The 16,526-nt window shown below is 49.7% G+C and overlaps 1 protein-coding gene across 5 annotated transcripts in view; it reads left to right on the forward strand.

Moving 5' to 3' along the window:
• lrriq1 (leucine-rich repeats and IQ motif containing 1) overlaps window positions 1–16,526 on the forward strand; it is a 223,927-nt gene that overhangs the window by 53,743 nt on the left and 153,658 nt on the right. For 4 of the 5 annotated variants that reach the window (XM_086009304.1, XM_086009305.1, XM_086009307.1 and 1 more), the window contains 2 exons: window positions 8,748–8,822; window positions 11,179–12,447. In XM_086009304.1, the coding sequence (XP_085865430.1) occupies window positions 8,748–8,822; window positions 11,179–12,447 (1,344 nt within the window). Of the gene's footprint in view, window positions 1–7,726; window positions 7,792–8,747; window positions 8,823–11,178; window positions 12,448–16,526 lie in introns of those variants that run through there. The other variant, XM_086009308.1, reaches the window with a different exon arrangement.

Genomic DNA, 16,526 nt, shown 5'->3' on the forward strand with positions numbered 1-16,526 from the left:
GCTCCTTCCAGGCTTCAACAGGGGATATTGTGAACATCTCCCAGTTCACCATCCATTGTTGCATCCGGGAGGTCACAAATGCTCTATACAAAAGGAGAATGGAGTACATCTCATTTCCCATGACCCGAGACAAACAGTGTGAACACGCATGTGGTTTTGGTAGGATAGTGGGCTTCCCCATGGTTCAGGGCATTATTGACTGCACGCACGTGGCATTGCGGGCACCTCATGAAAATGCAGAGGTTTTCCACAACTGCATAGGCTTCCACTCTCTCAACATCCAGTTGGTTTGCGACCACAGACAGCGTATCCTCACCGTCAATGCCCGCTATCCTGGCAGCAGCCACAATGCATTCATCCTACGCCAGACTGGTGCCCCAGACTTGTTCCAACCACTGCGTTAACCTTGTGGCTGGCTCCTCTGGGACAAGGGTTATCCATTCTGCACCTGGCTGATGACACAGCTCTGTAACCCCAACACTCCTGCTGAGCTCGTATACAATGAGAGCCATAGCACCATCAGGAACCTCATTGAGCAGACGATCGGCGTGCTGAAGCAATGGTTCCGGTGTCTTAACCACTCTGGAGGAGCCCTGCAGTACTCCCCTGATCGAGTATCGGTTTTCATTGTGTGCTGCATGCTACACAACCTCGCAATTCTGAGGTCCTAGCCATTGCCACCAGGGATTGGTGTACCACCTCAGGAGGAGGGAGAGGCGGAGGAGGAGGATGAAGAGGAGGATGAGCAGTAACAACGTGGGAGGGAGGCGCTCAATGTTGCTTCTGCAAGGGCCGTTCGTGAGCGCCTCATAAAACACCGCTTCTGATGAATGACAGAGAAGATGGCTTTTGAGATCAACATCATTACAGCCATCCCGCAGCTCCTATTGCCGGGCAGAACGCCAATGAGTAACATGAGGATATTTGTAATGTTTCAATAAAAAAAAATATTTTTCTGACCAACTGTGCCTTATAAGCACAACCAATAATAAACAAACACAACAATTCATTAACAAACAAAACTGGTTCTTAACACATCAAAATAAGTCTAAACAGAGTGAACAATATATTTACATACACATTCAGCTTTGGGACAAACATTCCCCCCATACGTTAGAGAAATTTTACTTATTCGCCCTTCGAGAGTGATCTCCCTCCCTTTCACACATCCCCCTTCCCACCCTACTGCCCCTCTGTAATGTGGCTCCAGTGGCTGCAGCAAGGCTGGCAGAAGGCTGCTGAATCTCTGAGCCAGAGACTGCAGTTGGCCTTGAAGGACGCCCTCGACGAGCTCTGGGCCTGGAGGGCCCCGGCTGCAGACTGCACCAACTCTGCATGGGCGGCAGCAGTCTGGGCTGGCTGGGTTACAGGCTGTGGCAAGTGCAATGGCGGAGTGGCAGTGGTGGCAGCAGGAATGCTGTCATCCTGAGAGAGGACTGCACTTTCCTGCTCGACTGACACACTGCCACTCATCCGGGGCAGAACCTCAGCATCCGGAGCACAGATTGCTGGCCTGCTGCGGCACCGTGAGATCCCCGGTGGGCAGTGGTCGACCCAGCTACGATGGCAGCAGCCAGCGCTTGTGTGGCATCAATCTGAGACTGCATGAGAGCAGTCTGAGATTGGATCGCACCAACCAATGACTCAATTCCAGCACTGAGCCATTGCATTGCCTCGGCCTGTGCTGCAACAGATGCTGTAAGAGATTTTTAGTTCTTTTGGCCCGGCTTAAATTGACGACAAGATCACTGATTTATGACAAGTCGGAAAAGTTTGTTAAACATACAAATATATATGTACTAGCTGGAGTGCCAGGCGGTGCCGAGGGTTTTTTGAGGGCATGTTGTTATGAAAAAAGTAGAAATAATTTTTATATATATAAATGAGTTTGTCTGTCTGTCTGCCTGTGTGGGAAGGAGAGGGAAAGAGAGAGAGAGAGAGACTGGGGGGGGAGAGAGGCCTGGGGATCGAGAGAGAGACTGGGGGGAGAAGAGAGAGACGGGGGGGAGAGAGCGACTGTGGGGGAGAGAGCGACTGTGGGGGAGAGAGCGAGCGACTGGGGGGGAAGAGAGAGCGACTGGGGGGGAAGAGAGAAAGCGACTGGGGGGGAAGAGAGAGAGCGACTGGGGGGGAAGAGAGAGAGCGACTGGGGGGGAAGAGAGAGAGCGACTGGGGGGGAAGAGAGAGGGCGACTGGGGGGGGAAGAGAGAGGGCGACTGGGGGGGGGAAGAGAGAGGGCGACTGGGGGGGGGAAGGGAGAGGGCGACTGGGGGGGGGAAGAGAGAGAGCGACTGGGGGGAAGGGGAAGAGGAGGGGAGAGAGAGCGTGACAAGGGGGAGGGGGGGAGGGGGGAGAAGGGGAGTGGGAGAGGGGAGGGGTGGGGGGGGAGGGGAGGGGTGGAGGAGGTGGGGGAAGGAGGGGGGGAGAAAGGGAGTGGGGGAGCCAGCAGACCCTCTCCCCACTGCCGGCGATGACTCCGCTGAGCTCCGTGCCGCCCCACGCACTGACATGCCGAGCGCAGCGCCCCGGTGAGCCCGAGCCCCGCCCTCCCGAGACCGGGCCTGAGACGGCCGATTGCGGCTGGCCGGGCCCGGTTGCCTTGGTAACCCTCCTCCCCTCTCCGCCTCCCGATCTCCGGGCCTGGGCCTGAGCGGCCGATTGCGGCTGGCGAGCCCTCCCCTCCCGAGCCCTGCCCCCCCCCCCCGAATGAAGCGCGAGGAGGTTGCAGTGAGCCCAGCCAGCCTTTACCAAGATGGCTGGCCGCTGGTTCGGAATCGGGCCCAGCGGGGGGGGTGGGGGGTGAGGGGTGGGAGGAGCTTGCTACAAAACAATTGCCTAGGGTCCAGCATGGCTGGCAACAGACGCCCAGGCTTCGAGGCCTACCTGCAAAAACGGGGAAAGGTAGGAAAATTAATGAGATTAGATAAAAGATTTAGAAAGTAATTAACTTTTTTAAAAAACAATATGTGTTTTAAAAGCAACTTTTTTTTTTAAAGACGCAGAAAGCAGGAAAAAGAAATGAAAAGTTTGGAATCAAGATGGCGGCGACTCACCTCGGTTCAGAATGATAAGGCCCGCCCACACACGCACCGATTGGTGGACCGTTATGTCACCGAAGCGTAGGATTGGCCAATCGTCCCGTCACTCGACTCTAGGAGGGTCCGCCCGCACGCGGCAGGTACCCGCCCCCCCGCCACGCTGCGATTGGTCGACCGTCGGGTCGCTCGACCGTACGATTGGTCGACCTCGACGTCACTTGATGCTAATGAGCGGATAATGAGCGGAATGTTGAACGTTTTTTGGATACCGCGGGCGCAATTTTGGTCTCGCCGAAATGTAAATACGCTTATGACGGTTCTGGAATGTAAGCTTTCTTTCGATGTAACACACGTGTAGGTACACTCTATAACTTTCGAGTTTATACAATACAGACAGACAGACGGAATGACAGACAGACAGATGTATCCTTTTATATATATAGAAGCTGAAGTGCCCGGCGGTGCCGAGGGGATTTTTGAGGGAATGTTGTTGTTGGAAGAGAGAGAGAGAGCGACTGGGAGGAAGAGAGAGAGAGAGAGCGAGCGACTGGGGGGAAGAGAGAGAGCGAGCGACTGGGGGGGAGAGAGAGAGAGAGCGAGCGCTGGGGGGAAGAGAGAGAGAGAGAGAGAGAGAGAGCGAGCGCTGGGGGGGAAGAGAGAGAGAGAGAGAGAGAGAGAGCAAGCGACTGGAGGGAAGAGAGAGAGAGCAAGCGACTGGAGGGAAGAGAGAGAGAGCGAGCGACTGGGGGGGAGAGAGAGCGAGCGACTGGGGGGGAGGGAGAGCGAGCGACTGGGGGGAAGAGAGAGAGCGACTGGGGGGAAGAGAGAGAGCGACGGGGGAAGAGAGAGAGAGACTGGGAGGGAAGGGGGTGGAGGGAGAGGGAGGGGGGGAATGGGAGGGGGAGGGGGTAGGAGAGGGGGGAAGGAGGGAAGGGGGTAGAGGGAGGGGGGGAAGGGGAGGGGGAGGGGGTAGGAGAGGGGGGAAGGAGGGAAGGGGGTGGAGGGAGAGGGAGGAGGGGGAGGGGGTAGGAGAGGGGGGAAGGGGGGAAGGAGGGGAGGGGGAGGGGTGGGGGTAATGGGGGAGGGGTGGGGGGAGAGAGAGGGGGGAGGGGAGGGGGGAGGATGGGGAGAGGGGGCGGTGTGAGGGGAGAAAGGGAGGGGGGGAGCTAGCAGACCCGATGGCTCCGCGGAGCTCCGTGCCGCCCCACGCACTGACATGGCTCAGCCCGAGTCCCGAGCACCGGCCTCCGGAGCCCCGCCCTCCAGCTCTCTGGAGCCCCGCCCTCCCGCTCTCCGGAGCCCCGCCCTCCCGCTGCACTCTCCCGAGCCCCGCGCGCGCGCCCACCCGAGCTCTGCCTTCCCGAGCCCCGCCCGAGCCGGCTTCAAGACCAGAGAGACGCCGCTGCGCAACCTACCGTGTGAGGCCCGGCTGGACTCAAGTCGCGCTCCAGGCGGAAGATGACACGGACGCTGACTCCCGCCCCGCCCGCCTTTACTAAGATGGCGGCGGCGGCGACGCTCGGCTCAGGCCCGCCCCCTCCAGCCTTCACAAAGATGGCAGCGATCGCTGGCCTTTTGTCGATCGCGACGGGAGGCGCCTAGCTCGGGCGTGGCTGGTCAACAGACGCCCAGGCTTTGAGGCCTGGAAAAACGGTGAAAGGTAGGAAAATTATAGAGGTTAGACAAAAGATTTACAAATTAATTAACTTTTTTTAAAAACAATTTGTCTTTTAAAAGCAACTTTTTTTTTGCTGGAAATGTAGATTTGAAAAGAAACACGCAGAAAGCGGGAAAAAGAAACGAAAAGTTTGGAATCAAGATGGCGGCGACTCACCTCGGTTCAGAACGATAAGGCCTGCCCACACACGCACCGATTGGTGGACCGTCAGGTCACCGAAGCGTAGGATTGGTCAATCGTCCCATCACTCGACTGTAGGAGGGCCCACCCGCACGCGCCAGGAACCCGCCCCCGCCACGCAGCGATTGGTCGACCGTCGGGTTGCTCAACCGTACGATTGGCCGACCTCGACGTCACTCGATGCTAATGAGCGGATAATGAGCGGAATGTTGAACGGTTTTTGGATACCGCGGGCGCAATTTTTGTCTGGCCGAAACGTAAATACGCTTATGACGGTTCTGGAATCGTAAGCTTTCTTTCGATGTAACACACGTGTAGGTACGCTATATAACTTTCGAGTTTATACAATACAGACAGACAGACGGACGGAATGACAGACAGACAGATCGATCGCTTTATATATATAGATATCTTAACAAAACTAGGCAGCAATTAACTAGCTCAAACAGGCTTTACTTCCTGTATATAACTTTGGACGGCGGAGCGCGCTGATTCAACTTGGGTGCATAGTGATGATTCCCTGTTCTTTCCAGCTCCCTGTTTCTTGCTTCTCCTTTCTCTGCTGTGTCTGTCCAGCACTCGGCTGGCTTCTTTTGTTCAGTCTTTGGAGCATGGGTTCCTTGTGCACAATCCTGTTGAGCCCGGTGATTGGTTCCCAAGCTGCATGATCACCCTCCGATTGGTTCTCCTTGCTCCAGCACCGGCCTCGTCCAATGAAATCTCTTCCAGCGGGAATTTAAAAGGCAAGCTCACCTCCTTTGTTCAAACAATGCTGTCTTCAGCACGAATTCCTTCTGCAGTCAAAGGTCACAGTTCACAAGTTCATATTAGAGAGCCCCTCTATCCTCATACATACATTCCTAAACATTAATTCATCAGCAAGTTTCTACACACAGACATTAATTCATTAATAAACTCCTACACAAAATTATTAATTCCTAACCACACTCTCACAATGCTGCCGCCTCAGCCATTACAGGCGGCATGGGGTTTGGGTCCCCACGGTATCTCTGCAGTTCAACTATCCTTTGCAACAGGGCAAGGATGGGTTCAAGGATTTGCGCACAGATGACAGATGTGCTGGCAGCGGACTCCTCCACGCTCCTAGCCAGTGCATCCATGCTCTCGGGCATCCTTGCCATTGCACCCATGAGCTCAGTATGCATGCTCATTGCCTTAGTATTCATCGCTGCGATATCGAGGTCCTCCTCCGAGTCCTGTGCAGCAGAACTCGTGCGCGCACTCACCCTCCGGGGAGATGGCCCCCGAGCTTCCCTTCCTCTATGGCGTTGCTACAGCCCGCTGGGTCCCGGAGCTTCACCCACATCAGAGCCAAACCGCCTGCTCCCCTCCAGTGATCGCGTGCGTGGCCCCAGTATCGGATGTCTCGCCCTCGGGAGATGCAGGTGGTGAGGCGCCAGCTTCATGTTCCTCCTCCTCTCCCGCGTCGCTGCCACTGAGAGGCTGAGGGACAGGCTGGTCAGATGGTGGCTCACTATCTGAAAGCAGGAAAGTACAAGAGTGGCTTTAACGTGAGGGCAAGGGGGCAGGAAGGGAGCAAGGAATGGAGAGAGTATATAGATGGAAAGTGGCTGGTGTTGGGAGGGGGAAGTGGTATGAGAGAGGAGAGAGAGATGATGAACATACCATTGCTGTCCCCAAGGGGGTCGACCTATCCAACTGCCACAGGGCCCACGACATGACTGGCGATGAGTCTGTGAACTCGCTCCTCCAGCTGTGTGAGGAGGGGGTGCAGCTCTGCCTGACCTCCTCCTGTGCAATGTTGCTCCCTCCGGTTATGTGAAAGCTTGGCCTGCAAGAAAAAGGACAGCGTGTGAGTGAGTGTGCAGCCATGTGTTTTGCAGATGTGCCTACCATAGATGAATGGTCGTTAATGTCTGCAAGGTGTGGGATGTGGATGTGACTTTTAGTAGATGGGCATAGTTGTTGGGTGAGTGTTGGGGATTTGGGACTTTACATCGTCTGTGCACAGAGTGAGGTTGAGATGGTGGGATGTAGAAGTATTTCATGCATCTACTCACCCTGACCCCCCCGAGTGAGGTCGTTGAACTTCTTGTGGCATTGTGTGCGAGTCCTTTGGACCAGGCTCCTAAATGAAACGTGCTGGGCAACCTCCCTCCACATCCTTGTAAACTCCTGGGGCAATGGCCTCCTGCCAGTGTCTGGAAACAGCACTGCCCATCGGCATTCCACAGCGACAACCAGAGCCACCACTGCCTGGTCGCTAAACCGGCGAGCTCTCTCCCTGGGCCTCTGAGCAGCCATGATAATCTTTGGTGAAGATTTGCACTTCCTTGCAGGCCCAGGTCAAACGCAGCAATGATCAGGGTGAGGCTGTGCAGCATGATGGCCCCTCCCCTTTAAGAACTGGAAGGCGCCAGTCTGTCTGAATGCAAGGCAATTGACATCGCCTGAGCTTGAGTAGCGCTCTGAGGTAGCGCCCCGTTCCCCAACTTTAACGCCCTAAGAGAGGTGTGTAGCTTTTGATTTAGCGCTCCAATCACCTCGGGGGCACTGGAGACGAACTTCCCCCTCGCCGGCGATAATTTGCGCTGGGCGCTAAATTTTGCGCCTGGCCGATATTAGCGCCCCAAAGTGGGCGATACCGAATATTTCCCCCTTGGTGTTGCAAATGAAATTAGCCTCTACATTGTTGCACATTATGGGACTGTGCTATGTATTTCTGAGAATGCTTGTACATAGTTTTTTTTGTTTTTAATTGGATTTGTTACCAGTTTAGCAATCCTATGTTCAAATGAGATAAGAGCTGTATGGTGAATTGGAATTGTGTATGCATTCCTTTCAGCTCTGGGATTTGGGTTTGAATCCATCCCAGACATCTCCTCTGTGATGGCAAAAAGGACCACATATGAAGTGAGTTTGGCCTCTTTTTCAACCTCATTCTTGCTGGGTACAAATCCACAGTGTAAAACTGCCCAAAATTTGGCTGCACTTTATTAAGGCCACGATGATAGTTGTTTAGGGAAACTGATGCTTTTCTGAGGTTGAGATTAAACTATTCTTCTGGTCGTGATATAAATGTGTTTATGAAGAATTTCTTGGTTTAGTATTTCTAGTGGAATCAAACATGCTGTAAGGGAACTTCTTTTACAATTATGTGAGAAATTGTAAAACACTCGGGGGGAAAAGTTCGGTAACTTCGCTGGGGCGCTACTTTTAGTGCCCCGAAAAGTTAGCACCCCTGCTACTGGAAGCGCTCCACCTCCTTCTTGAGGCGCTACCAGTGAATATCACAGCGCTACGTGCAACAGCGCCACGCGCGTTGGCACGCGGTGCCGCGGTATTGCAGGTCTCCCTCCCCTGATTTAAAGGGGAGGGGGCTAGCGCTGCAAGCACCGGGGCCCTGCTGGACCACTGGAAGGGAGCAGGTGCTGGTAGGCGGTCCAAAAAAAATGGCTACCCGACACCTGCCCTTTAACTAGCGCTGCCGCGGCTGCAGAAACGCCACCCTGACCCTGCCGGACATATCGTCCGGCGATAGGTCAGGCGGCGCAACTGAAGTTTGCGGCCGGGACGCGAGCGGGGCGTTACGCACGGCGATGACATCATCGCTGGAGGCGCAGCGCCACGGAGCGCTATACACTACTGCCGCCGCTAACCTCCCGCTGAATTTCGCGGGAGGCGTTAGCGGTGCTGCGCCTGGGCGCTAGGGGCTTTGTGCCCCATTAGCACCTCCAGGGGCGCTAGCAGGAAGCGCCAAGCAACCCAATTTTTCCCCTTAGATGGTTTTATAACAAGTTTAAGTTATGTCAATTGTAAAGTAGTACATCTTTGTTTAGGTAGATTATAATCTTGTATACTTTGTTCAGCAACAGCAGGCTAAACTAGAAAAGAAAATCAGACAGGAACAGGACACTTTGGAACGAGAGTTGAAGCATCACAAGGTAAGGGATCAAAGTAACATGTTTGTGACCTTTGTAAGCAACAGAGAAGCAAATAACGTTCTTTTTGTTTGTCGTTTCGTGATTCCCAATTTAAATGCAGTGAAGAATCTTAACAAGCTACTATAGTTAAATATATTTTTTTTAAACTTTCAAAAATCATCCTCAGTGATTTCAATTTCCATCGCAACTCACCTTGCCCTCTCTCCTCTGATTCCACTGTCCTCCTCTCCCTCCGTCCTTGCAAACTACCGCTCCATCTCCAACCTCCCTTTCCTCTCCAAAGTCCTTGAACGTGTTTTGGCCTCCAAAATCTGTGCCCATCTTTCCCACAACTCCATGTTTTAATTCCTCCAATTAGGTTTCCACCCCTTCCACATTACTGAAATGGCCCTTATCAAAGTCACAAATGACACCCTATGTGACTGTGACCATGGTAAACTATCCCTCCTCATCTTTCTCGACCTGTCTGCAGCCTTTGACACAGTTGACCACACCATCTTCCTCCAACACCTCTCCTCCATCGTCCAGATGAGTGGGACTGCCCTTGCCTCGTTCCATTCTTATCTATCCAGTCCACTATTTCTTATGTCGTAGCCAGAGGATCATCTGCAATGACCTCTCTTCCCACTACCACGCCGTTAGCTCTGGAGTCCCCCTAGGGTCTATCCTTGCATCCCCCCGCCCCCCCCCCCCCCCCCCACTTCTCATCTACATGTTGTCCCCCGGGAACATCATCCAAAAACACATCAGGTTCCACATGTACGCTGATGACATCCAGCTCTACCTCACCATCACCTATCTCGACACCTCCACTGACTCTGATTTGTCACACTGCTTGTCTGACATCCAGTACTGGGTGAGCAGAAATTTCCTCCAACTAAATATTGGGAAGACTGAAGCCATTGTCTTTGGTCCCCGTCACAAACACCGTTCCCTAGTCACCAACTCCACTCCTCTCCCTGGCAACTGTCTGAGGTTGAACCAGACTGCTTGCAACCTTGGTGTTGTATTTGACCCTGAGATGAGCTTCTGATCACATATCAACTCCATCAACAAGACCACCTACTTCCACCTCCGTAACATCACCTGACGCCACCTCTGCCTCAGCTCGTCTGCTTCTGAAACCCACATCCATGCCTTTGTTACCTCTAGACTTGACTGTTCCAACACTCTCCTGGGCGGCCTCCCATCTTCCACCCTACATAAACTTGTGCTCATCCGAAACTCTGCTGCCTGTATCCTAACTCGCACCAAGTCCTGTTCACCCATCACGCCTGTGCTTGCTGACCTACATTGGCTCCTGGTCCAACAACACCTCAGTTTTAAAATTCTCATCCTTGTTTTCAAATCCCTATATAGCCTCACCACCACACCCCCCCCCGCCCCCCATCTCTGCTGTAACCTCCTCCAGCCCTACAAGCCTTTGAGATCTTGCGCTCCTCCAATTCTGACTGCTTGCGCATTCCTGATTTTAATCGCTTCACCTTTGGTGGCTGTGCCTTCAGGTGCTTAGGTCCTAAGCTCTGGAATTCCCTCCCAAAACCTCTCTGCCTCTGTATCTCTCTCTCCTCTAAGATGCTCCTTAAAACTTACCTCTTTGTTCAAGCATTTGGTCAGCTATCCTAATATCTACTTATGTGGCTCGGTGTCAAATTCTTGTTAACTCTTCTGTGAAGTGCCTTGGGAAGTTTTACTACGTTGAAGATGCTATATAAATACATGTTGTTGTTGTTAATCCTCCCTAAAACTTACCCTGCATATAAACTCCTACCCATATTCACTGACACACTCTCAATCTTGCCATCTCACGTGGCGTCTTACAGACAAGGCCATCTTCAACTACTTCCTTATATCCGTTACCACCCACATCCCTCTACCCCTTTCCTTCTGCATCCGCCACTGGAAAAAATTCCACGCCAAGTCAATTCCAATTGCACTTTCATGGCCAGCCTTTGGTCCTCCATTCACCACAGCACTTGTGAGGCTGTTGACCTGGGATCAAGGCACCCTTTCAGCTGGGGAAACACACTTGGCATCTTTGTCAGGCTGGGCTACACAGGGGAAAATATCACTACATTTAAATAAGGAAGAATTGATTGATTAAATTATAATATATTAATTTACACAATAATGTTGCTTTCTCCAAAACTTTCATGTTGATTATTTTAGAATTAAGCTTGTATAATTCTATATAATTACCATGAAAGAATAATGAAACCGTGATATGGTACTGCAGCTTGTTATGGTGACTCCAGATAAAATAAGAGAAACTCACTTTTAAGTATTAATTTTTCAATTGTGAGCAAAATGATATTTGTGCATACAGTAATATTTGCTTGATGTTTTAAATTCCTAGGCATTAATACAATCAATGCAAATTAAAATGGATCAAGAGCGAAGGGTCTTTGAAGAACAGCAAAGTAAAGAGAGGAAACGAGTGAAAGAGCTGCAATACAGAGCAGCAACAACGATTCAGGCACGATTTCGGGCACATTTGATACGCAAAAAGTATGCACTAATATTGAAGGAGAGACGGGATGAAAGGAAGAGAAAAAAAGACCTGCAGTTAAGGATGGCACAAGAAAAGAGAGATTATGAAGAAAAAATTAAAAGAAAATTAGAAGAACAAAGACGGAGTGAAGAGGAGGAGGGAAGAAAGCAGGAAGAAGCTAAAAGGTTACAAATGGAAGAACAGAAACAAAGACAGGTTGAATACGAGAAGAAAAAGGAACAGGAACGACAAAGGTTAGAAAAGGAGAGACAACTAAAGTTGCAGAAACTACAAAAACTGCAGGAAGAGGAGAAAAGAAAAGAGCTAAAGAAAAAGGAAGAAAAACTGCGAGAAGCAGAACGAAAAAAGACAGTAGAAAGAATGTTGTTAGAAGAAAGAAAGAGAAAGGAGAGTTTAAAACAAAGGGAAGAGACAAAAATTGAGAAGGAAGATGAGCCCCAGCTAATTGAAGGTGGAAATGCTAATCCCTACATAAATAAGAATAACGAGCCTAAACAATATGATAACAGTTCAGAAAATGTGTGCATTCTTATGAATGAAAATATATGCTTGCCCCATAATATACAGAAAAACAGCACTCTAATAAATGACAGTAAAGTTATGGAGCAATGTACAGTTGCGATGGCTACAGATACAAAACTGGAAATGAAACTTCCAGCTGAAGAAGCAGTGGAAAGTATAGCAGAGAATACACTTGCAATTGAATCCAGTATCACAATACCAAAAAACATTAGCTTACTGCAAATGGTCAATGCATGTGCAGTTACTGACGGGCTCCCTGACAGACCAGCAGGCGAAGGAAAATCTGTATTAAATACTAGTGATGGGAACTTACATAATGAAGGCCTGATTGATGCTCACAAAATAACTGAAAGTGTGGATCTTCATTTAAAGCAGAGCTCCTTAGCCACAGGGCTCACTCTACCTGATCATGTTGAGCACAAGAGACTAAGTTGGATGAAAATATGTGCTCCTTGGTCCAGAACTTGCAGAGAAAACAAGAGGAAGAAAGTGAAGCAACGAATCAGACTTCGGAGAAATCCAGTCAGCCGACTGCCTGCTCTGAGTCCTGAAGTAATACTGCACTCAGGGGTTTGGACTTCGCTTCAGCAGGTACAGTTTATATTTTATTGTTGGTGAATCTTAACAACATTATAAATGAGTTTTGGTAGGGCATTCTTTTCATTCATGTATTTTTTGAAAACCTATTTTACTTTTTCACCCTCTTTGAATCCCCTTTTGCTGCACACTTTACCAGGATGACACCTGGTTACGAGGCTCCACCAATGCTGCAGTATAGTCAACTGTTAGAAGGTTTGTGAGAGTGATCCTCTGATTTTTTTTGTTACCTTTCATCTTTATGGGGACGTATCTGGCCTCTGCATGGGAGTAATTTTGAGACCACAAACTCATTGAGTGGGAAGTCTGTGTTGTACCACTCCCAAGATGCAGTCTTTTACAGCTCCAGTATGTTGTGTTACCATTTCACTCCAGCTGCTTCTGATCAAAGCCAAACATCTCCACTGACCATTGGGAAACTTGTAGGAACAAGGAAAATTGCTTACTGTAATAGGGGATTGTAATCAAGTTTCACTAGATTGAGGGTGAATTCTATATCTTGTTCTTGCTGGTTATCTCCCCTCACATCCTCTCCTGAAGGCATTTGCTGCTTACTGGTTACATGGCGACAGTGGCTGCCTGGTACCTCACCCGGGTGGCCATTATTCATATGAGAGTTTTCAGCAAGCTATTTAATGGTGGGAAATATCACAATTGATCCTGTCCTAACCATACATCCATTTGTGAACTTTCAGCAGAGGTTCTCGAATAGCGATCAAAAGTAAAAACTCTGACTGACTTTCTCCTCTTGAACCCAGAGGTCCTGAGGTAAATTGTTGTACCCCTATCGCCATCTAGCTGAAATCAGCTAACTCAGTACAGACTGAGGATCGAACCAGGAGCCGCCTTTTTCTTTATGACTCAGCTATTCAATGTATAAAGCCATGACTTTGGAACATCTGGATCAGTAAATGGAACCCTGAACCAACTAACCCAAATCAGTACTACAGTAGTGTGTAAGGATATAATATAAGAATTAGGAGCAGGAGTAGGCCATACGGCCCTTCGAGCCTGCTCCGCCATTCAATAAGATCATGGCTGATCTTCGACCTCAACTCCACTTTCCCACCCGATCTCCATATCCCTTGATTCCCCTAGAGTCCAAAAATCTATCTATCTCAGCCTTGAATATACTCAACGACTCAGCATCCACAGCCTTTTGGGGTAGAGAATTCCAAAGATTCACAACCCTCCTGATGAAGAAATTCCTCCTCATCTCAGTCTTAAATGGCTGACCCCTTATCCTGAGACTGTGACCCCTAGTTCTAGTCTCACCAGCCAGGAGAAACAACCTCTCAGCAGCTACCCTGTCAATCCTCCTCAGAATCTTATATGTTTCAATGAGATCACCTGTCATTCTTCTAAACTCCAGAGAGTATAGGTCCAATCTACTCAATCTCTCCTCAAAGGAAAACCCTCTCATCCCAAAATGAATCTAATCCTGTCCTCAATGCATGTCTATAAACAAGCTTTTCCAGCAGAATTTACTGGCTACTATCAGCATTGGAAACTCTGGATGATTTCACCTCCTTCTCTTTCTACTTGATGTTTCCATTTGTGAGGAGTCCAGAACTAGGGGCCATAAATATAAGATAGTCATAAATAAATCCAATAACGATTCAGGAGAAACTTCTTTACCCAGAGAGTAGTTAGAATGTGGAAGTTGTTATCACATAGAGTAGTTGAGAGACAAATAGCAGAGATGCATTTAAGCCGAAGCTAGATAAGTACATGAGGGAGAAAGGAATAGAAAGATATGCAGATTGGGTTAGGTGAAGAAGGGTGGGAGGAGGCTTGTGTGGCGCACACACACCAGCACGGACCAGTTGAGCCAAATGGCCTGTTTCTGTGCTGGAAATTCGATGTAATTTAATTCTACACTGAGTACACAGTCTAATGCGAGCTTATTCAGCACTGACCAATCTTCTCTTCGACCTACAATGAAAGCTCTGGATTCAGGAGAATGACAAAGTAAGACCTCCGACGTAAGGGGTGTTCTACGCGGAGTGAACACACGAAAGGCTGCTGGACCAGATAGCATCCCTGGACGGGTACTCAAGGAATGTGCTGATCAGCTGGCTGATGTCTTCACCGCCATCTTCAATCTGTCATTGGCCCGGGCAGTAGTCCCTACATGCTTCAAGACCGCTACCATTATTCCTGTGCCAAAACAAACGGCTGTGACGTGCCTGAACGACTATCGACCTGTCGCACTCACACCCATCATAATGAAGTGTTTCGAGAGACTGGTCCTGGCTCACATCAAAGCCAGTGTTCCCGCCTCTCTTGACCAACACCAGTTTGCCTATCGTGCAAACAGATCAATGGAGGATGCAATCACAACTGCTCTACACTCTGCACTGAATCACTTAGATGGTAAAGAGACCTACATCAGAATGCTGTTCATAGACTACAGCTCAGCATTCAACACTATCGTCCCCAACAAGCTGGCCACCAAACTCCACACTCTTGGCCTGAACACTTCCCTCTGCAACTGGACCCTGGACTTCCTAACAAACAGACCCCAGTCTGTCAAATTAGGTAACCACACCTCCCCCCCCCCGCCTGACCCTGAACACGGGGGCCCCACAAGGATGTGTGCTGAGCCCCCTCCTCTACTCCCTCTTCACCCCCGACTGTGTGGCTGTTCATGGTTCCAACACCATCATCAAGTTTGCGGATGATACCACGGTAGTAGGCCAGATCACCAACAACGATGAGTCAGCCTACAGGGAGGAGGTCCAGCATCTCGTGAAGTGGTGCGCCGATAACAACCTGGCCCTTAACATCAAGAAAACCAAAGAAATCATTGTGGACTTCAGGAAGTCTAAAGGCGGAAATCACACCCCCATCCACATCAATGGGGCTGTGGTGGAAAGGGTGGACAGCTTTAAGTTCCTCGGAGTCCACATCACGGAAGACCTCTCCTGGTCCCTCAATACCTCCTCTCTGGTGAAGAAGGCCCAGCAGCGCCTATATTTCCTAAGGAGGCTGAAGGGATGTAACCTGTCACCCCTGATCCTCTCTAACTTTTACCGCTGCACAATAGAGAGCACCCTGACGAACTGTATCACAGTATGGTATGGCAGCTGTAGCTACTATGACCGGAAAGCCCTGCAGCGGGTAGTCAAAACTGCCCAACGCATTACCGGCACCCGGCTACCGACCATAGAGCACATATACCAGAAACGCTGTTTACGGAGGTCACGGTCCATCATCAAAGACCCTACCCACCCCAGCCACAGTCTGTTCGCCCTCCTGCCATCTGGGAGACGCTACAGATGCATTCGCACCCAAACGACCAGATTTAGGAACAGCTTCTTTCCCAGGGCTGTCATCCTACTGAACTCCACAAATAAACTCTAAAGCCTGCACATCTGCCAATGCACTTTATTATGGTTATGTTTATGTTAATGTATTACAAGCCAAATGTATGTTGAATGTTTAAATGTCTTAATCTAAATGTACACTCTCAGGAGCCGCAAGCCTACATTTCGTTGTACTGCACTTGTGCACTAACAATGACAATAAAGTTGATTATGATTATGATTATGAAAGTCCCCTGATGTTCATGACGTCCAGCAGTTATATATACCACAACATTTGTTGATGACACTTAAGGTTTGGCCAGGTGACAAGTGTAAGAGAGAAGTGTTCAAAGGGTCACGGATCAAGTAACAAATGTGTTGAGGGTTGGCAATAAATTGGTGCTGCACATTTGAAAAGGAAACATGAGACATCCATGAGCAAAAGTCGAAAAGGTTTTGACAATTCAAAAAAACTTTTCAATATGAAACTCATCAGTGAAGCTAGTCAAGAACTGGGATTCAACTCAACATTTCATTATAAGTCAGAGGAAACTATCCTAACATTGTATAGGTCATTGGTGATGTCCTCTTCAAAAATTTGGAAAGCCCAACTCGTGGCCCTGCAAACCACTTAACTAATTGTAAAAATAACTGCTGAAGAAAGCAGCCCACAACCACCTTCTCAGGACTAGGATGGGCAATAAAGGCAGCCTATATCCAGAGACCAGAGACAAAAACAATGTAGTGTATGTGCTAACGGGCCAT

Source organism: Somniosus microcephalus, chromosome 16 (genome assembly GCF_052327205.1).
Source record: "Somniosus microcephalus isolate GS21.2 chromosome 16, FLI_Smic_1.0, whole genome shotgun sequence".
Lineage (NCBI taxonomy): Eukaryota > Metazoa > Chordata > Chondrichthyes > Squaliformes > Somniosidae > Somniosus > Somniosus microcephalus.